Source organism: Anomaloglossus baeobatrachus, chromosome 4 (assembly GCF_048569485.1).
Source record: "Anomaloglossus baeobatrachus isolate aAnoBae1 chromosome 4, aAnoBae1.hap1, whole genome shotgun sequence".
Taxonomy (NCBI): Eukaryota; Metazoa; Chordata; class Amphibia; order Anura; family Aromobatidae; genus Anomaloglossus; species Anomaloglossus baeobatrachus.
The window spans coordinates 242,253,723-242,276,999 of NC_134356.1; the positions used below are offsets into that span (position 1 = coordinate 242,253,723).

The 23,277-nt window shown below is 42.6% G+C and overlaps 1 protein-coding gene across 1 annotated transcript in view; it reads left to right on the forward strand.

Annotated features, from left to right (window-relative positions):
• The window catches only part of OTOGL (otogelin like), a 315,223-nt gene that overhangs the window by 186,094 nt on the left and 105,852 nt on the right, over positions 1–23,277 (forward strand). The window contains exons 34-37 of the mRNA XM_075344757.1: positions 12,939–13,056; positions 13,251–13,330; positions 14,344–16,550; positions 19,835–20,012. Coding sequence (XP_075200872.1) covers positions 12,939–13,056; positions 13,251–13,330; positions 14,344–16,550; positions 19,835–20,012 — 2,583 coding nt within the window. The remainder of the gene's footprint in view (positions 1–12,938; positions 13,057–13,250; positions 13,331–14,343; positions 16,551–19,834; positions 20,013–23,277) is intronic.

The window sequence follows — 23,277 nt, forward strand, 5'->3', positions numbered from 1 at the left end:
AAATTACATATCCTGTTTCGTTTCACAATATAAATATAGAGGATGTTAATTATACTTAAAATATAACTTTAATTTTAAATTACAAAATGGTATTTCATACTAAAATGTGACTTTGTGTATTTTAATCGATCAATTCATTAAAGAGATTCTATTGCCACCTAATCTGAGGACGGCATCATGTAAAGACAGAGGCCTTGATTTCAGCAATGTGTCACTTACCGGGCTGATTGCTGTAGTTTTGATAAAATCAGTTTTATGAGCAGTAGATTATCACTAGTGGATTAGTAACCCTACTACTATGTAGTCCTTAATATTTATGAGCTCTGAATAACCCCAACACTGATTGTCAGCTTTCTGCCTATACAGCTTTTTGTGTTCAATGTGCATAAGCAGAGAACTGTCAATCAGTCGTGTGGGCGGGATTATACAGAGCTTGGCCATCAGTGAACTGCCAGATCTGCAGCAGATAATACAGTGATTTTAATAGAACTGCAGCAAACAACCCAGAAAGTGACATATAACTGGAATCCGTATCTCTATCCCTGTATAAAGCTGGGGAAAAACCTATGGGCAGACACGTGCAATAGGGCGTTAACCAGACAACAGTGTTATAGGTCAGAGTTCCCCAACTTCAGTCCTCAAGGACCACCAACAGTGCATGTTTTCAGGATTTCCTTAGCATTGCACAAGCGTTTGAATCATCCCCTGTGCAGGTGATTAAATTATAACCTGTGTTATACTAAGGAAATCTTGAAAACAGGCACTTTGGTGGATTTTGAGGACTGGAGTTGGGTATCCCTGTTATAGGTGATGCAGCACTGCTCCCCTGGTGGTGTTGAGTGAAGCACAACATTTTTAGTGGCCCAGAAAAATTCTCCAGCTGCTGCTGTACTGCAGGTTGGCAGATCCAGCATAGAAAGTAGGTAATAGGAGGTGCGGGTGTGCTTTGCTGCAGGTGGGTATTCAAAAAGAAGATCAGAGCTCTGAGCTTCTCCTGATGATGAAGTTAGTTGGTCTTCGAAATACGTAGAGAGAAAACTGCACCATTGCAACTACATCTCCATACTTGAGATCAGCTTTTTGAATACCCACCAACAGCACAGCACACCTACACCTCCTATTAACTGATTTCTAAATCAGGTTGCACTCAGATGGGGTGGTGAAAACTTAGTGATTGATTCCCTTTAAAGTGTTGTAAATGTATTCAACTATTTAGCACGCCCCTCTCTTCAAATTTATAGAGACAGGGTATTAGGGTTGAACCATAAGTAAAAGGAGGTATAAATATATTGTTATACACCCATAAAGCAGTAAAATATTACTTCATATAAGTATGCAGATGATTAAATAAGGCCGTCATTTTAGGGATATGAACTATTATAAGTCATATATAAAGTAAGGAAAATATAAGATAATATAAGGAATTTGTGTTTCATCTGTTCTCTATACATCATTATATTATTTTTGGATTAAAAAAATTCTCTCCCGGATGAACTCCTTAAAGCTGGTTCATGCGTAGGAGTGATGAGGGATACTTAGGACTAGGAGCACTTTAGTGCTTAGCTAGGGAAGAACAAAGACTAAAGAAAAATAATGAAATATTTGTAAAGGGAGCAAGGTTTGATTATGTCAGCAAATGCACCACACTTTACGACAAATTAAATGAAAATATAAGTAGGAGAAAAGAGAAATACTTAAAGGAGATATGGATAATTGAAGGCTAATTTGAGAAACAAATAATTGGATGACGATTGAGAAAATGTTTGAGAAACAGAAATGTTATTAATAAAAAAAACATATATATACACTTCAAACCAGAAGTTTACATACACTATCTGAAAAGACATATACAGTTAGGTCCATATATATTTGGACACTGACACAAATGTTGTTGTCTTTCTTACCTGTTTACTGAAACATTCAATGTGTAGTTATATAATGGACATGGACATACAGTCCTGACTTTTAGCTTTCATTTGAGGGTGTCCACATTAAAATTTGATGAAGAGTTTAGGAGTTTCAGCTTCTTTACATGTGCCACCCTGGTTTGGTTTTAAAGAGCCCAAAAGTAATTGGACAATTGGCTCAAAGGGTGTTTCCTGGGCAGGTGAGGGCAAGTCCTTTGTTATTTCATTCTCAATTAAGCACATACAAGGCCTGGAGTTGACTTGAGGTGTGGTGCTTGCATTTTGAAGTTTTTGATGAGAAGTAAACATGCAGTCAAAGGTGCTCTCCATGCAGGTGAAACAACATATCCTTCATCTGTGAAAACAGAAAAAAAAACATCCGAGAAATTGCTACTATATTAGGAGTAGCTAAATCTACAGTTTGGTACATCTTGAGAAACAAAGAAAGAACTGGTGACCTCAACAATGCAAAAAGATCTGGACGCCCACAAAAGACAACAGTGGTGGATGATCACAGAATAATTACCATGGTGAAGAGAAACCCCTTCACAACATCCAACCAAGTGAACAACACTCTCCAGGATATAAGCATATCAATATCCAATTCTACCATAAAGAGAAGACTGCATGAAAGAAAATACAGAGGGTTCACTGCATGGTGCAAGCCACTCATAAGGCTCAAGAAAAAGAAGGCTAGATTGGACTTTGCTATATATAAAAAAAAATCTTAAAAAAACAGCATAGTTCTGGAAGTACATTCTTTGGGCAGATGAAACCAAGATCAATCTCTACCAGAATACTGGAAAGGAAAAAGTATGGTGAAGGTATAGTACAGCTCATGATCTGAAGCATATCACATCTTCTGTAACACGTGGCAGAGGCAGTGTGATTTCTTGAGCAATCATGGCTGCCAGTGGCACTGGGTCCCTAGTGTTTATTGATGATATGACACAAGACAGAAGCAGCCATATGAATTCTGGGGTTTTCAGAGACATATTATGTGCTAAAATCCAGCCAAATACAGCCAAACTGATTGGTCGGTGTGTCATAATGGACAATGACCCAAAACATAAAGCCAAAGCAGCCCAGGAGTTTATTAAAGCAAAGAAATGGAATATTCTTAAATGGCCAAGTCAGTCACCTGATCTAAACCCAATAGAGCCGCATTTCACTTGTTAAAGACTAAACTTCAGACAGAAAGGCCCACAAACAAACAACAACTGAAAACCACTGCAGTAAATGCCTGGCAGAGCATTATAAAGGGGGAAACACAGAGTCTGGTGATGTCCATGAGGTCAAGACATCAGGCAGTCATTGCCAGTAAAGAGTTTTCAACCAAGTATTAGAAATGAACACTTTATTTCCAAATATTTAATTTGTCCAATTACTTTTGAGCCCCTGAATTGAAGGTATTGAAATTAAAAAATGATTTAGCTCCTCACATTTTTATGCAATTATTTTTGTTTAACCAACTGAATTAAAGCTGAAAAGTCTGAACCAAATTCAGCGGAATTGTTTTGTTCAAAATCCATTGTGGTGATGTACAGAATAAAAATGTGAAAAATGTCTTTGTCCAAATATATATGGACTTAACCATGTGCATGTTTTTCTCACTATCTGACATGAAGTCAGAATAAACCTTTTTCAATTGTAAGTCAATTAGGAACCAAAATTATTTATATTTGCCAAATGCCAGAATAATGAGAGAGAAAATGTTTTAAGGCATTTTTTATTACTTTCTGCAAAGTCAAAAGTTTACCTACACTAAGAGTACTATGCGTTTATACAATAGTGGAAAGCCCATATGATGATGTCATGTGTTTGGAAGGCTCTGATAGGTTTATTGGCAACATCTGAGTTAATTAGAGATACCCCTGTGGATATATTTTAATGCACACTTGAAAAACACTGCCTCTTTGTGTAGCATCATGAGAAAGTCAAAACAAATCAGACAAGATCTCAGGAAGAGAATTGTGGACTTGCACAAGTCTGATTCATCCATGGGTGCAATTTTCAGATACCTGAAGGTGCCTTGTTCGTCTGTACAAATTATACACAAGAACAAACAAGATGGAAATGTCCAGTCAGCATACTGCTCAGACAAAACAAAACAATCACTGATCTCGGGGAGACCAGCCAGAGAAAACACTGCCGGCAGCCAGCGAGGGCGCTCAAGACAGTGAAATCCTAGGTACATTGCCCCCTGGGAAATATGCAAATCAAAAATCCTAAAAAGAGTCACCCCTTGGCTGGGCCCTTCCCGAAGGGATATCTGGCTGGTTTCTGTGTTGAGACTCCTAACAGAGGCTCCACGGACCTTTTTGATTAGCATACTGCTCAGGAAAGAGGCGGGTTCTGTGTACCAGAGATGAACGTGCTTTGGTCAGATATGTGCATATCAACCCAAGAACAAAAGCAAAAGACCCTGTGAAGATGCTGGCGGAAGTTGGTAAGATTGTGTCATTATCCAAAGTGAAATGAGTACTGTATCAATGTGGGCTGAAAGGACACTCTGCCAGGAAAAAGCCATTACTCCAAAAGAAACATAAAAAAGCCACATTAATGTTTACAAATGTGCATAGGAACACATTTTTGGAGACATGTCCTGTTGTCTGACGAAACTAAAATGTAACTGTTTAGCCATAATGACCATTGTTACGTTTGGAGGAAAAAGGGAGAAGCTTTGAAGGTTAAGAACACCATCCCAACTGTGAAACATGGGGGTGGCAGGATCATGTTGTGGGGTTATTTTGCTGCAGGATGGACTGGTGCAAAATAGATGGCATCATGAGGAAAGAAAATTATATTGCAATACTGAAGCAACATCTCAAGAAATCAGCCAGCAACTTAAAACTTGGGCGGAAAGGGGCTTATGGATAATAAAGTCAATGTTTTAGAGTGGCCATCACAAAGCCCTGTTTTCAATTCTATTGAAAATTTATAGGCAAAGCTGAAAAGGCAGGTGCGAGCAAGGTGACCTACAAACATGGCTCAGTTATACCAGTTCTGTCAGGAGAAATAGGTCCAAATTCCTACCAACTATTGTGAGAAGCTTGTGGAAGGAGTTCTAAAATGTTTGATCCAAGTCATACAGTTTAAGGGCAATGGTACGAAATACTAATGAAATGTATGTAACCTTTTGAGTTTTCTGAAAGTAATAAAAATGCCTTAAAACATTTTGTTACTCGTTATGCTGGCACTTTGCAAATTTAAATAATTTTAGATCATAATTGACCTAATATGGGAAAAGTTTATTCTAATTTAATGTCAGATAGTGAGAAATACATGCATATGTGTCTGTTTAGATAGTAGATGGAAACTTCTGGGACAGATGAGACTCACAATCACTGATTGAAACTATCTTATATATATATATATATATATATATATATATATACCTCACTTTATATAAGATTTATAATAAATCATATCCCTGCCAAAATTGGATCATTTAATCAATCTCATATTCATTGGAAATTAATATCTTAATGCCTGACCGGACTATATCAATATATTACTTATACTGTCCTTTTTTAAGAATCTGAATTTGCAGTTCTGTCTTAAAATCCAGTCTTTCTGAAATTGAGGAGATGTGCTACATCATGGAATATAGGAACATCACTTTCATAGGTTGATGGATACACAGGGTCACACTTTATTAGGAAATACAATTTTTTTTTAATGTAGTTTAAAACAAAAGTTATATTTCAATTGCAATTAATATCCTTCCATAGTTATACAGTTTTCAATGATATCTTTCATTTTACCATACATTGTACTGGGAAATGAGAATTAAATTCCAAGTGGAATGAAGTGGAGAGAAAAAAATACAATTCCGCTAATGTTTTCTTGTTTTGTTTTTACAATATTCAAAGACTAATCCAAGGACTGGTGTATATGTAATATTGTGCTAAGTTGTTAAACAGTACCTATCTTATCTGTGCATGTTCCATTTCTTTAAAAAATGGTAACAACCCTAAATATTTTTCTTAACATGCTTGATAAAAAATTGAATACAACTATTGATTTATAGACATTAAATGATCCAACTTTCCAGCAGACGTAGAGCCTGACTATCCGCAGTTATTGAATCCCTACGTGATTGGTGTCTCCCACAACCTCACGCAACAGCAATTGGTCTTCAAAATTAAAATTGAGTTGCTGATCATTATTAATTTATTTTACTTGCTTATATAGCGCCATCATATTTCACAGCGCTTTAGAAATCTTCATAAGTTTCCCCATTGGGGCTCACAATCTAAATTCCCTATCAGTACAGTGAAGGAAATAATTATTTGATTCCTTTCTGATTTTGTAAGTTTGCCCACTGAAAAAGGCATGAACAGTCTATAGTTTTAACAGTGAGAGATAGAATATCCAAAATAAAATCCAGAAAATCACATTGAATAAATTATATAAATTTATTTGCATTTTGCCTAGAGAAATAAGTATTTGATCCCTCTGGCACAATCCTTGTTGGCAAGCACAGCTGTCAGACATTTTTTGTAGTTGATGATGAGGTTTGCACACATGTCATGAGGAATTTTGGTTCACTCCTCTTTGCAGATCACCTTTAACCCCTTAACGACCTTGGACGTACTGAGTACGTCATGGTGACATGGTGCTAAACGACCCATGACGTACTCAGTACGTCATGGCGAAATCGCGGTCCCGGAGCCCCGGGGAGTGAAATTTATTTACTTAAACGGTAGATTCGGGAAGGAGGGGACCTCTGCCTGACCTCAGGAGGGGTGGTGCCTCCTCCCCGAACCTACAGAGGCTGTGATTGGCTGACGAACGCCGCTCAGCCAATTACAGCCACTGTAATGTTCCAGCCATTGAAAATGGCTGGAACATTGAAATCCAGCCCTGATCAGTGCTGCTGCTGGCCATTGGCTGGAGCTGGGTGATCGATGCTTCACCCGCCCCCAGCTCTGATTGGAGAGACCGGTCTTGTGACCGCTCTCTCCAATCAATGTGGATCTGCGGCCTGTGATCGTCCCTAGAAGCCGAGGAGAGCGGTAAGTTGTTGTCCTCGCCACCCGCCCCTGTCCCCGATCGCCCCGCTGCTCGCCCCTGTCCCCGATCGCCCCGCCGCTGCTCCCGCTTCACCGCTGTCCCCGCCGCTGCTCCCGCTTCACCGCCGCTGTCTCCGATCGCCCCGCCGCTGCTGCCGCTTCACCGCTGTCCCCGCCGCCATGCTCCCGATGCACCGCTGTCCCCGCCGCCATGCTCCCGCTGCACCGCTGTCCCCGCCGCCGCTCCCGATCCACCGCCGTCCCCGCCGCCATGCTCCCGCTGCACCGCTGTCTCCGCCGCCATGCTCCCGCTCCACCGCTGTCCCCGCCGCCGCTCCCGATCCACCGCCGTCCCCGCCGCCATGCTCCCGCTGCACCGCTGTCTCCGCCGCCATGCTCCCGCTGCACCGCTGTCCCCGCCGCCGCTCCCGATCCACCGCCGTCCCCGCCGCCATGCTCCCGCTGCACCGCTGTCTCCGCCGCCATGCTCCCGCTCCACCGCTGTCCCCGCCGCCGCTCCCGATCCACCGCCGTCCCCGCCGCCATGCTCCCGCTGCACTGCTGTCTCCGCCGCCATGCTCCCGCTGCACCGCTGTCCCCGCCGCCGCTCCCGATCCACCGCCGTCCCCGCCGCCATGCTCCCGCTGCACCGCTGTCTCCGCCGCCATGCTCCCGCTGCACCGCTGTTCCCGCCGCCGCTCCCGATCCACCGCCGTCCCCGCCGCCATGCTCCCGCTGCACCGCTGTCTCCGCCGCCATGCTCCCGCTGCACCGCTGTCCCCGCCGCCGCTCCCGATCCACCGCCGTCCCCGCCGCCATGCTCCCGCTGCACCGCTGTCTCCGCCGCCATGCTCCCGCTGCACCTCTGTCGCCGCCGCCGCTCCCGATCCACCGCCGTCCCTGCCGCCATGCTCCCGCTGCACCGCTGTCTCCGCCGCCATGCTCCCGCTGCACCGCTGTCCCCGCCGCCGCTCCCGATCCACCGCCGTCCCCGCCGCCATGCTCCCGCTGCACCGCTGTCTCCGCCGCCATGCTCCCGCTCCACCGCTGTCCCCGCCGCCGCTCCCGATCCACCGCCGTCCCCGCCGCCATGCTCCCGCTGCACCGCTGTCTCCGCCGCCATGCTCCCGCTCCACCGCCGTCCCCGCCGCCGCTCCCGATCCACCGCCGTCCCCGCCGCCATGCTCCCGCTCCACCGCTGTCCCCGCCACCGCTCCCGATCCACCGCCGTCCCCGCCGCCATGCTCGCCACTGTCCCCGCCGCAGTCGCACCTACCTTTTTCAGCCGCTGCTGCCCCCGATCGGCGGCGGCCGCCGCCTCCTTCATCGGCTGCCCCTTCTCCATCGCCACACCACCTATCCCTCCATGTGCTGCAAGCCACCCTCCCCCCACGTGGGGGGAGGGTGGCTGGCTTGCAGCACATGTGGGGGGAGGGTGGCTGGCTTGCAGCACATGTGGGGGGAGGGTGGCTGGCTTGCAGCACATGTGGGGGGAGGGTGGCTGGCTTGCAGCACATGTGCTGCAAGCCACCCTCCCCCTACATGTGCTGCAAGCCAGCCACCCTCCCCCTACATGTGCTGCAAGCCCCCCTCCCTCCCCCTACATGTGCTGCAAGCCCCCCTCCCTCCCCCTACATGTGCTGCAAGCCCCCCTCCCTTTCCCTACATGTGCCATCTCTCTCTCGCATCAGACTCTGCCCCCCTCCCCGATCTGCTGCCTGCTCTCTCCCATTTTCCATCTACTGCCCCCTCTCACCCTCCTCGATCTGTTGCCTCCTTCATCTGCTGCCTCTTCTGTCTGCTGTGATCCTGCTGCCTAGATCCATCCTGTAAGGTAGGTATCCCCATCTCACCTCCCCCATCCTCTGCCGCTCCTCCATCCGCTGCGCCATTTCCCATCCATCCGCTGCGCCATTTCCCATCATCCATCCGCTGCGCCCTTTCCCATCCTCTGCCGCTCCTCCATCCGCTGCGCCATTTCCCATCCATCCGCTGCGCCTCTTCCCATCATCCATCCGCTGCGCCCTTTCCCATCCTCTGCCGCTCCTCCATCCGCTGCGCCCTTTCCCATCTTCCATCCGCTGCGCCCTTTCTCATCTGCCGCCCCACCCTCTCGCATCGCATTATCCAGCGCAGTTGCTCGCTTCCAGACTGCAGTGGATGATGCGATGCGAGACTCGTGCATTGCTCTCACGTTTGGCACTGGTCTTAGTGGCAGGCGCTCTTTTTTTTTTTTTTACTGATGTCTGTATTTTTTATTTCGCCAAACTAATTTTTTTTGTATGGGGGGGTCTAGTTTCAAAAATGGGATCACATGTGGGGGAGCTCCATTGTTTAGGCACCTCAGGGGGTCTCCAAATGAAACATGGCGTCTGCTAATAATTCCAATCAATTTTACTGTGAAATGGCGCTCCTTCTCTTCTGAGCCCCGCCGTAAGCCCAAACAATTGATTTCCACCACATATGAGGTATCGTCGTACTCAGGAGAAATTGCACAATACATTTTATGGTGCATTTTTTTCTGATACCCTTGTGGAAAAAAAAGCTACCTGTTTGAAAAAACAATTTTGTGGTAAAAAAAAGAATAAAATATTTTCACGGCTGAACATTACAAACGTTTGTGAAGCCTCCAGGGGTTCAAAGTGCTCACTAAACAGCTAGATAAATTCCATGAGGGGTCTAGTTTCCAAAATGGGGTCAATTGTGGGGGAGCTCCATTGTTTAGGCACTTCAGGGGGGTCTCCAAATGAAACATGGCGTCCGCTAATAATTCCAACCAATTTTGCTGTGAAATGGCGCTCCTTGCCTTCCGAGTCCTGCCGTGCGCCCAAACATTTGATTTCCACCACATATGGGGTATCTGCGTACTCAGGAGAAAATGCACCATAAATTTTATGGTGCATTTTTTCCTGATACCCTTGTGATAAAAAAAGCTACCTGGTTGAAGCAACAGTTTTGTGGTAAAAAATTTTTTTTTTCTTTTCACGGCTCAACGTTATAAACTTCTGTGAAGCCCCCAGGGGTTCAAAGTGCACATCAAACATCTAGAAAAAATATTTGAGGGCTCTAGTTTCCAAAATGGGGTCATTTGTGGGGGAGCTCCATTGTTTAGGCACCTCGGGGAGTCTTCAAACCCGACATGGCGTCCGCTAATGAGTGCAGCTAATTTTGCACTCAAAAATTCAAATGGCGCTCCTTGCCTTCCGAGTCCTGCTGTGTGCCCAAACATTTGATTACCACCACATATGGGGTATCTGCGTACTCAGGAGAAAATGCACGATACATTTTATGATGCATTTTTCCTGATACCCTTGTGAAAATACTAATTTTTATGGCTAAAGTAACATTTTTGTGTTAAAAAAGTAAAATTTTCATTTTTTCGTCTACATTGCTTTGGTTGCTGTGAAGCTCCTAAAGGGTTAATAAACTTCTTGGATGTGGTTTTGAGCAGAGTGAGGGGTGCAGATTTTAGAATTGGGTCACTTTTGGGTATTTTCTGTCGCCTAGGCTTCTCAAATCACTCCAAATGTGATGTGGTACCTAAACAATTTTTTTTTGTAAATTTTGTTGGAAAAATGAGAAATTGGTGATGAACTTTGAACCCTTCTAACTTCCTAACGGAAATTTTTTTTTTTCAAAAATTGCGTTGGTGTAAAGTAGACAAGTGGGAAATGTTATTTAGTAACTTTTTTGTGTGACATATCTCTCAGATTTATGGGCATAAAATTTCAAATTTTGAAAATTGCAAAATTTTCAAAATTTTCGCTAAATTTCCGAAATTTTCACAAATAAACGCAAAACATATCGGCCTAAATTTACCACTGACATGAAATACAATATGTCACGAAAAAACAATCTCAGAATCGCCAGGATCCGTTGAAGTGTTCCAGAGTTATAACCTGTCAAAGTGACACTGGTCAGAATTGCAAAAAATGGCCGGGTCTTTAAGGTGAAAACAGGCTGGGGGCTGAAGGGGTTAAATAATTAAGATTTTGAGGCTGTTGCTTGGCAACTTGGAGCTTCAGCTCCCTCCATACGTTTTCCATGGGATTAAAGTCTGGAGACTGGGTAGGCCACTCCATGATCTTAATGTGCTTCTTTTTGAGCCACTCCTTTGTTGCGTTGGCTGTATATTTTGGGTCATTGTCATGCTGGAAGACCCAGCCATGACCTATTTTTAATGTCCTGGCAGAGAGAAGGAGGTTGTTACTGAGGATTTTACAGTATATGGCTCCATCCATTGTCCCACTGATGCAGTGAAGTTGTCCTGTGCCCTTAGCAAAGAACTCCTCCAAAACATAATGTTTCCACCTCCATGCTTGACTGTGGGGATGGTATTCTTTGGGTCATAGGCAACATTTCTCTTTTTCCAAATAAGGCGAGTTGGGTTAAGGCCAAAGAGCTCAATTTTTGTCTCATCTGACCCCATCACTCCCAATCACTCTCAGAATCATCCAGGTGTTCATTGGCAAATGTCAGATGGGCCTACACATGGGCCTTCTTGAGCAGTGGGACTTTGCGGGCACTGCAGGATTTTAAGCCATTACGGCGTAATATGTTAACAATGGTTTTCTTGGTGACAGTGCTTCCAGCTGCATTGAAATCATTAACAAGTTCCCCCTGAGTAGTTTTAGCCTGATCTCTCACCTTCCTCATGATCCTTGATATCTGACAAGGTGAGATTGAGCATGGAGCCCCAGATCGATGTCGATTGACACTCATTTTGTATTTCTTCTGTTTTCTTCCTTTTGCACCAACAGTTGTTTCCTTCTTACCCAGCATCTTACTTATGGTTTTGTAGCACATTATAGCCTTGTGCAGGTCTATGATCTTGTCCCTGACATCCTTAAAAGCTCTTTGGTCTTGCCCATGTTGTTGAGGTTAGAGTCTGTCTAACTGATTCTGAATTGAGGCTGCGGACAGGACTATTTTATACAGGTGACAATTTAGGACAGCTGTCTTTAATGCAGGTAACGAGTTGCTTAGGAGCGTCTAAGTGGTCTGTAGGAGCCAGAACTCTTAATGGTTGGTAGGGGATCAAATATTTATTTCTCTCTGCAAAATACAAATACATTTCTATAATTTATACAATGTGATTTTCTGGATTTTATTTTGAATATTCTATCTCTCAATGTTAAAATTAACCTATCCTTAAAATTACAGAGTGTTCATGTCTTTTTAGTGGGCAAACATACAAAATCAGCAAGGGAGGAAATAATTATTTCCTTCACTGTATGTCTTTATATACAAAACTACAAGATATCTCAATAACATGCAAGAAGTGAAGTCCCGACTCTAAGGGGCCCTTTGCACACTACGACATCGCAAGCTGATGCTGTGTTGCCGAGCGCGATAGTCTCCGCCCCCGTCGCAGCTGCGATATCTTGTGATAGCTGCCGTAGCGAATATTATCGCTACAGCAGCTTGACATGGACTTACCTGCCCTGCAACGTCGCTCTGGCCAGCGGCCTGCCTCCTTCCTAAGGGGGCGGGTCATGTGGCGTCACAGCGACGTCACATGGCAGGCGGCCAATAGAAGCGGAGGGGCGGAGATGAGCGGGACGTAAACATCCCGCCCACCTCCTTCCTTCCTCATTGCAGGCGGGATGCAGGTAAGGAGATGTTCCTCGCTCCTGCAACTTCATACACAGCGATGTGTGCTGCCGCAGGAACGAGGAACAACATCGTACCGTCGCTGCAGCCAAAATAATGAAAATGACGAACACTACATCGATCATACGATACCAACGCTTTTGCGCTCGGTAATCGTAGTTAAAACGATTTACACACTACGATGTCGAGAGCGACGCCGGAAGTGCGTCACTTTCGATTTGACCCCACCAACATCGCACCTGTGGTGTCGTAGTGTGCAAAGGGCCCCTAAGTGCTACCATTGGAACTTTGTTAGACGTCACTAAACATGCTGATATCCAACGGCCCCAGACACTGTTTCTGCTGGAGACTAGGGTTCTTAATAGCCTTATTTTCAATTTTTTAAAAATGTGCATTTCAGAGATTGCTGCTGCTGTTCCATATAGGAGAATGTGTGAATGGAGATATGAATCATGTGCCAGTCCTTGTGTGAAAACCTGCAGTGACCCTGAAGCCACCCTATGTTCTTTCCTTCCACCGTAAGTTAACTTGCCTAGCACTAGCTCCCAATTATTCTGTCTGTAAAACTATAAAGTCATCAGAACGAAGTTATTGAATATATAAAGTAACAATTTAGTATTATTTCACTTATTTGAATCTATTGTGCATATGCCTTTTTCATATTGTTTCTTACCTTTTTCAACAATGTATGCTGAGTGTGTTATCTTTACAGTGTAGAAGGTTGCATTCCATACTGCCCACACCAAATGATTCTCGATGAAGTTACACTCAAATGTGTCTATCCAGAAGACTGTGAGTTTCTCATCATATTACAGTTTTTGTCATTTAGGTATAATTGTATTAATGTTATTACTGAAGTGTTGTGTTGCCTTGTAAATGTTTATGTGCTCAGCTAATGAGACTTAGAGGAGTGCAATGACTTGATTTGTTTTTTCCTTTATGTATATTAACAACATTTTAATTAAAGGGAACTTGTCTCCAGATTTGTCCCTTATAAGCTGTGGCTATCACCAGTAAGTTCTTATATTCAGCATTCTAGAATACTGCATATAAGAACACAGGCCACTCTGTATAACGTAAAAAACAGCTTTTATTATACTCACCTGTGGTCTGGTCCGATGGGTGTTGCTCATCTCGGTTCGGCACTTCCTATCTTCTAGCTATCGCCATCCTCCTTCTTGCTTTATGTGGATGACGCATCCTACATCATCCACACAGAGTATGCCACTGCACTCCTGCGCACTTCTTTTTGCCCTGCTGAGGGCAGACCAAAGTATTATAGTGCACATGTGCGGGCGTTTGACCTTTTCTTGTGCCTGCGCACTGTAATACTTTGCTCTGCCTGCAGCAGGGCAGAGAGAAGTGTGCATGTGCAAGAGCGTAGTGGTAGACTCTGTGTGGATGACGTAGGATGCATCATCCATATGAAGCAAGAAAGAGGACGGCAATTGCATGAAGAGAGGATCAAGACCTGAAGTGCCCACTGGACCATGCTGCAGGTAAGTATTATTAAAACTGTTTTTTTATGTTATACAAATTGGCTTGGCAACAGTATTTTGGTGGTGGCCTCAGCTTATAGGGGACAAGTTCCTTTAAAAATTAGATATACTTCCATCATTGGCTATTGCATTTATTTATAGATGAGCTATAGTTTTATTGAAATTAGATATAGTTCCATCATTGGCAATTGCATTCATTGATAGATAAGCTATAGTTTTATTGAAATTAGATATTGTTCCATCATTGGCCATTGCATTTATTGATAGATAAGCCATAGTTTTATTGAAATATATGTCTTTTTATAGGTGTCCCTGCAAAGACAACTGTTTTACCTTTTACAACAAAGCCAACAAAAACCACCCAATCTCCAACCAAGTTGAGTGCTACAGTAAAATATCCAACAATGACACCTTCAACTCCCACGGACTTTTCTGATCTACCAACACCTTCTACAATACAATCTTTTATTGAGAGAAAAACAACCCTTCAAACACACATAAAATCTTCAGTTCCAAGTACGTCAGACAAGTATGAATCGCCTTTTAAACTGTTTACCAGTGACTATGACCAAACAACACTAAATACTTATTCTACTGGCCCTCCGCAGCCAACAATAAAAAGCACTAGTGCTCAAATGACGGAAGGATCTTCAACAGCTTCTGAAACATTCACATCTTCAATTAAAGACACCACATCACCTCATACAGTAACATCTTTGGCATCTTTGCAAACAATTCCTCCAAGAGAAGCTGTTGACACAACTAAGACACCCACAAGAATGTTAGGCCAGTTTTCACAAGGCTTGTTTCAGCTGACAACAAAGTCAGTTACTTTGTTGCCGTATTCATCCATGACAGAGAGTATGGTGTCATCAAGAGCCACAGATACCTCAGGATTAGCAACACTACAATATTTAACTACCCAAATGGAAACAACCATGCCATCTGTGTCACTTACCTCAAATATGGTCACTACTCCTTTAAGTACATCAATGAAACAAGTCCCTATCACATCTAGTACATCTAGTACAACTACTCCTCAAGAACAAAGTAGTCAGTCACCTCAAACAACTTTTAAAATTACTGAAGGAAAGCAAATAACCAGCATGTTGCTTCATACTTTGGTAATGAATAAAACGTTTTCCGTCTTGCCTACATATACAACACACATGAGAATATCTGAAAATCAAACAAGTCTTTTGACTTCACCATCATTTCATCTGTCGCCAGCACTTACTCGAACACTCACGACTTCTCTTCCTACCTCAACATCTATCACAGATCTTTATCAAACAACAAAATCTGTAATCCAAACAAAAATGAAAGAAGAACCTTCAACCCTGTCAACAAGTGTTTTTACTTCTGAAAAAGTTAGAACATCTGCCTCTGGAACTACCTTCAAAGTGTCTACAACTCCATCCACAATAGGTCAAACAACGACCCAGATGTCAAGCACACTTTTGGATTTACAAAACATCTCATCCACGACAGACATAGGGGTTATATTCGAATCAACTGAGCCCACAATTACAGTTAAAACAAAAGACTTTACAAAAACATCTGTAAAACACACAACTTTGTCCACCACTAATGCAACACTTTTCCAGACTCCACCTGTAACTCTAAGTACTAAAAAATTCCCCAAAAGTACAGAACCCCCATTAAAGACTTTAACTACTTTTAAAGAACACTTCGGGACAAGTTTTCTAACACAAGACACTTCAACTAGAAGTTCGGAAACTAGATCAACGAAACATTCGATTTCAACCACGCAGTCATTTGATGAAAGTTCATCTATTAGTCCTAGTTTAAAACCAGAAGGAACTATTAAGGTAACGACAACACGTCCAAGTGATATTTTCACTTCATTGACCACAGAGAGTATATTTACAACTTTGTTGCCTTCTGTAACTTTTGACACTTCATCACAAACACATGGAAAAGTAACAGATTTAACAACTAGCTATTTAGATAAGTATTCAACTGCTATGTCAAGTACTAAACATTTGGCAATTCCAACGGAACATACAATTAAGACTGCAACTACAAAGCCATCACCTATAGTATCTACAGTTGGAACCATCAATGGGACAGCCCTGAGTGTTACTGCATTTAACAAAACTACAAAAACCATGGATGTCACTCACAGTTTGATGAGCACAACAAAAGAAAAACCATTAACACTATCTGAGCAATCTGTCACGCAAAGCACCATAGGCATTACCCAAGCAGCATATTCCTCTTTAGTAACTTTAGTAACTAATAAGACTTTGACTGATATGTCTACCCATCCATTGGAGGAAATTTTGGAGCCCACATCTAATGTCACAGAATCAGCAAAGTTGGGAACAACACTATCATTACATATGCTATACGATTCATCTGTTCCACTCTATACCACTGAATCCACAAGCTCAGAAACAGCAACAGAGGTTATGACTAATCTTACAGCATCATCAGATTACTATTCATTTGGAACCATGGTGCATACTAGTAGTTCATCAGAATGCATGGTGAGTGATAAATACTTGTTTCATAGCAAATAAAACAGTGTCTGTACATTTATGCCATTTCCTGATGTGTCTTGTAAATATGTAATTAGGATTAGTCGTTTGTAGCCTTAAAAATGGTTTTCAAAGGGTTTACTAATCCCTTCCTAGTGGTGGCACTTTTACACTGTTTATTTTTTTTTTTAACTTGTTTTTTTCCCCTCTGTCTTCAAGAGCTATGGGTCCCAATTCCTAAAATCTTATGGCGTAAAAAACTATGAAAAATCTCAAAATTGTTGCCCAATGTAAGTCTGTGCAGAAATCTTGTGATGCTTGGCGTTTTCAAGAAATTTTTCACCCAGTCCATACAAAGTGAGCAGAGCTGGAGTGACGCAAGGGTATGACAGGGTTGTGGTGACTCCCACTTTTCAGATTCATCATGAGCGGTGGTGTACCTTACACCATTAATCTTATTCCAGTCCTTGTTGATGGTCAAAACTTTTGATGTGAACAGTCTTAGTTTTTTATTGTTACTATACCTGCCCTAAGTGTCCAACACAGCTTGTCAGATTCATGATGAACGGGGGTGTACCTTACATCATTAATCTTACTCCAGTCCTTGATGATGGTCAAAACTTCTGATTTGAACAGATTTACTATTTTACAGTTACTATTTCTGCCCTGAGTGTTCAACACAGCAAACCAGATGTTAAGAGATTATATATACTCCCTCGATTTAATTGGTACATGGATAAGAAATACATGTACGACTCTCCTTTCAGAAGATGAATTACACTACTTATAAAAAGTTAGGGATATTTGGCTTTTGGATGAAATTTGCGGATGAACCTAATATGCACTCTGACCTTTTCAAATGAACTTAATGTGATCTTCTCTAATCTTTTGAATACTCATGTCCAACTGTTCAATACTTCAGTACTTTTTGCACAACTTGCTGTTCTCTAACAAGCAGCTTAATGGCAAAATTCACAGCAGGTCTTTGATCCATGAATCGCCCAATACATTTTGGGATTCAATTAGATTTGATATTTAACCCCTTCAGCCCCGGGGCACTTTCCGTTTTTGCGTTTTTGTTTTTTGCTCCCCTTCTTCCGAGAGCCGTAACTTTTTTATTTTTCCGTCAATCTTGCCATATGAGGGCTTGTTTTTTGCGGGACAAGTTGTACTTTTAAATGAAACCATAAGTTTTACCATATGGTGTACTGGAAAGCAGCAAAAAAATTCCAAGTGTGGAAAAATTGCAAAAAAAGTGTGATGGCACAATAGTTTTTGGGATGTTTTATTCACGGTGTTCACTATATGGTAAAACTGATGTGTGGGTATGATACCTGAGGTCGGTGCGAGTTTGTAGACACCAAACATGTATAGGTTTACTTGTATCTAAGGGGTTAAAAAAAATTCACAAGTTTGTCCAATAAAAGTGGCGCACGTTTTGCGCCATTTTCCAAAACACGTAGCGTTCTTATTTTTTGGGATCTATGGCTCAGTGACGGCTTATTTTTTGCGTCTCGAGCTGATGTTTCTAATGGTAGCATTTTTGCGCAGATGCTACGTTTTGATCGCCTGTTATTGCATTTTGCGTAAAACTTGCAGCGACCAAAAAACGTAATTTTGGCGTTTGGAATTTTTTTGCCACTACGCCGTTTACCAATCAGATTAATTGATTTTATATTTTGATAGATCGGGCATTTCTGAACGCGGCGATACAAAATATGTGTATATTTATTTATTTTTTAACCCTTTAATTTTCAATGGGGGGAAAGGGGGGTGATTTGAACTTTTAGGTTTTTTGTTTTTTTTTTAATTTTTTAAAACTTTTTTTTTACTTTTTTTATTTTATTTTACTAGTCCCCCTAGGGGGCTATAGCGATCAGCAATCCGATTGCTGATCGCTATCTGCTGATTACAGCTATACCGCTGTAATCAGCAGATTCAGTCACTTTCTTTCTTCCTCTGCTCCGTGCCGAGGAAGAATGAAAGTGAAACTTCTTAGCACCAGGCGTCATCACATGACCCTGTGCTACGATGGCAACCACCGAACGTCACGTGATCACTCACGTGACGTCCGGAGGGGGCGGCGGTAAGAAAAAAAGATGGCCGCGCGCATATAGATCTCGCTGCCAGACTTTGGCAGCGAGATCTAAGGGGTTAATGTTCCGGGTGGAATGCGATTCCACTCGGAACATGTAGGCACACATGTCAGCTGTTGAAAACAGCTGATATGTGTGCCGATCCACGCCGCCTGCCCGCGGCAGGGGGCGGGGATTACCGGGACACGATCCATGACGGAAAGATCCGTCCATGGTCGTGAAGGGGTTAAACAGTCCTCCTCATCATACTGTTCACATGAGACCATTGTGAGTCTTCTAGCAGGATGTTCTCAGATGGAAGTGGCCACTGAGTGTTAGCAGCAGTTTGCAACAGGAATACAGAGAGACTAGAAAAGTCACAGACACAGAAAGGTCCATTGGCCACATCCCCCACTGATGACTGCTTCATTGTGAACAATGCCTTTGGAACCAGATGATGAATGCTACACAATCCAGGTGCCTTCAAGGAGGGGAGAGGCACCTAAAAGTCATGTTAGAGTATTCAAAACTGTTTACATCAGTGTGCTCTGCGTTCTAGATGACCTGCAAGGGTACCTGATTACACCAACAGGCACAGTTACTGGAGGAGGGATCAATGGACCTCAGTGCTAATCACTGATAAACATTGATTGAGGTTGAGCAGAAATGATGGCCACTAACGATGTTGGCGTTGTCAAGGAGAGCGCTATATATCAGCCACTATTGTCACCAGATGAACTTTTGGTGGTAGTATTACAGTGTGGGCAAGTGTGTTTAGTCAACACAGAGCATCATTAATCCCGTCATTGTGCCTCTGTATGAACAACACAGGCCTAATTTATTCTTCATGGACTACAATGCTCCAACTCATCAACATGGCATCATTAGGGAACTGCTGCTGGAGACTGAGTATCTCAAATAGATAGAATATCACTGTAGCATGAACTTTTTACATTGAATATAAATTTCACATGAAAGCCAAATATCCCTAACTTCTAGTGAGTAATAAATATATATACCACTCTAATGATCAGGTAAAATATTCTTTGATTCAATTACCATTGTATTAATTTTAAAAAGATATCGGAAGTTCACTACATTTGCATTGGGCTATTTGTTTCACTGCTTCAGGATGTATAGTGAAACTTATAACTAATAAATACAATATATGCATAAAGCAGAATTTTATTACATGTTTTATATATTTTTCTTTCATAGCCAAGGTATATTGAGCCACTGGATCCATGCAGTCAGTACGTTTGCATCAACATGGGATGGATGTTATATAATGTATCAAGTAATTGTCAAAAGAATGTGGAGAAACCCGATTGTGGCTTTCGAGGAATGGCTGTCCAAGTTAACAGTGACAGCTGCTGTCCAGAATGGGAATGTCCTTGTAAGCGCTTTATTAATTTTGTATTTAGTGTTTTCAAAGCATTTTGTCAACTATTTGTGGTACATGGGCTTGCCTATTGAACAGAAAGTTGCTATTACAGGGTAGTGACCGCTTTTCTAGTGGAAAGGGTACTTGACATGCTGCGATCTCGCTAGCGAGATCGCAACGATCGTACCCGCCCCCGTTGGTTGTGCGACATGGAAAAATCGCTGCCCGTGCCGCAGAACATCGCTTACCCCCGTCACGCGCACTTACCTGCCCTGCGACGTCGCTCTGGCCGGCGATCCGCCTCCTTTCTAAGGGGGCGGTTCGTGCGGCGTCATAGCGACGTCACACGGCAGACGTCCAATAGAAGCGGAGGGGCGGAGATGATCGGGACGTAACATCCCGCCCACCTCCTTCCTTCCACATTGCCGGTGGAGCCAGGTAAGGAGATGTTCGTCGCTCCTGCGGTGTCACACACAGCAATGTGTGGTGCCACAGGAACGACGAACAACATCGCTAATAAGCAGAGAATGATTTTTAGTTTCAGGACGACCTCTCCGCGGCAAATGATTTTGGCCGCTTTTGCGATCGTTTAAGGTCGCTTGTACTTGTCACACACTGCGATATCGTTAATGACGCCGGATGTGCGTCACAAACACCGTGACCCCGACGATAATTCATTAACGATATTGTAGCGTGTAAAGCCCCCTTTAGTGTTTACTCCAGAAATCTGGACAAATACTTCGAAATGTCGCAATCTTTTTTGCACATCTTGAGGTTGCGGCAATTTTTTTTGTGACTTTTGATGTTATCTACTTTTACCAAAATGGGTGGAAATGGAGTGGCGCATGACGGAGCATGACGATGTCCGCTCATTTAAATAATGATGAGTTGTGGCGTGCCTTACGTCATAAATTGTACTCCACTCTCTGACTTGAATAACATTTGTGGCAAGGCACAGGCCACTTTTCAGAGTTTCACAGTTTTTGCATGCACCGCAATAACCGGACTGACCTTGGGTTTCTAGACCCGAACTAATGGCCTTATGTGTAAATATGGGGCTGTTAGTTTGGGTTCCGACTTTGCTGCCTTCAAAAAGTCCATAGAAAACATATGTGTGACTGTAGCTTATCAGAAAAGCTTATTATTGGTAGTCCTTAATTTTGTTTTTATGAATTGTATTTCTATTTAAATGCATGATTATGTGGCTGAAAGCCAACACTTTATCGTTTCCTAAATTACAAAAAATTCCCTTCCTGTCCCTTTTTACAAAAGGTAGAGCAGCTTTGGATGCAACTCTCAGCTTATACCTAAATGGGCACTATTTTTTTTAACAAACTTTGCTAAAGCCCATCATGACATTGCCATTTTCTGTTTTGTTTTTTTTTTATTTTTTTTCTTGCCCTTTCTCGAAAAACCATAATTTTTTAACTTTTACGTCAATATAGCTGTATAAGGACTTATTTTTTGTGTGACAACTTGTATATTTGAATGAAATCATTAATTTCATAATGCAGTGTACTGGAAAGTGGGAAAAAAATATAACTGCAGAGAAATTGGGAAAACAAAATGTACCTCAATTGTTTTTTTTTTTTAAAATGTATTTACAGTGTTCACAATATTGTAAAACTGACTTAGCAGTATGATTCTCCGGGTCAATATGAGTACGTAGATACCAAACATGTATAGTTTTCTTTTAATTTAAGTGGTAAAAAAAAAACAGATTTTATTTTTTTAAATGTCGCTTTTGGCGCCATTTTTTGTGAACATTAACATTTTTATTTTTTTGGGATCTGGGGCTAAGTGAAGGCTTATCTTTTGCTCCCTAAGCTACATTTTTACTAATACCATTTTTGGGTAGATGCAATGTTAGATCACCTCTTATTGTATTTTATTGCAAGGATGTGGTGGGCAAAAGAAACATAATTCTGGGGGGTTTATTTATTTGTTGTTGTTATGCTGTTTACTGATCAGATTAATTTGTGTTATATTTTGATAGGCTGGACATTTCTGAGTGCTGCGATACCAAATATATGTATATTTTTGTTAAATTGTTTTATTTTTAATGGGACAAAAAGGGGGTGATTTAAACTTTTGTGTGTTTTTCTTTTTTTCATACATTTAAAACTTTTTTCACTTTTTATTATGTTTACTAGTCCCCTTAGGTGATTTGAAGCTGCGATCATCCGATTGCTTGTGCTGTACAGAGGAGTGGATCAGAAATCAGGATCTCCTACGAACTCTGGCTCGCAGCCCACTTTCTCAAGATTATCATAATGACAGATACAGGGGGCATCATCTGACCCTCGCGCCATAATTTCAACCCATTGGCGCCCTGCGATCACATCACGGGGCGCTAATGGGCGCTGGAAATGACACGCGAATTAGAACCTGCTGCCAGAGATTGACAGTGGGCGTTAAGTGGTTAGAAACCGCAGGTGGATCTCCAATCCACTCAACGCTGTTAGAGGCACATCAGATCAGCCATCATGTGCAGGGAAAGATGTGGGCTTAGCGTGTGACCTCACATCAAAGGCAGGGACACGACCTTTGACATAAACTAGGTCAAAGATTGTGAAGGGGTTAAAACAATAGAACAAGTGAATATAAAATAATTTGTAACATGTTTTTATCAGAGAAATGTTTCTTTCTCCACTTGTACTTGAGCTACCTCTTCTCCTCACCTTCTGAGCTCATGATTCACTCTGAAACAGAGCTAAAATCAGTAAAAACTAGATTGAGTGCCAGATCACTGAGGTGTCTGATTACAACTGTCTTTTGAAATCCATGGAGGGGGGAGAGGAAGGCTGCAACTTTTTAGTAAGTGTTTACCTCATCCCAGAAGCTGGATTCACAGCTCAGTGCTGCTGAATAAGGCTGGACTCAGACGAGCATATGGCTTCTGATACGAGAGCATCGGATGTGATATGCTAATGACCCCCCGGCTCAGGCTCTGTTCTGAGCGTGAGCCGAGTGTCATGTGACTGTGACCCGATCTTGCAATCAGGTCACAGCTGCAAAGCTAAGGACGGGTGCTGCGGAGGAGAAGGAGGGGTTAATCTCCCCATCTCCTTCATCCTAGTGCAGTCCGACGTTTCCCTCACACCGATTCACTTGAATGGGTGTGAGTGATACGGCTCTAGCAGAAAATCACAGCATGTTGCGACTTTTCTTGCATTCAGAATCTGGATGCAAGAAAAGCTGCCCAACTGCTCTCCCTCATTGACTATCATTGGTCAGAGTGCAATGCGAGATTTTCTCCCATTGTACTCATCCGTTT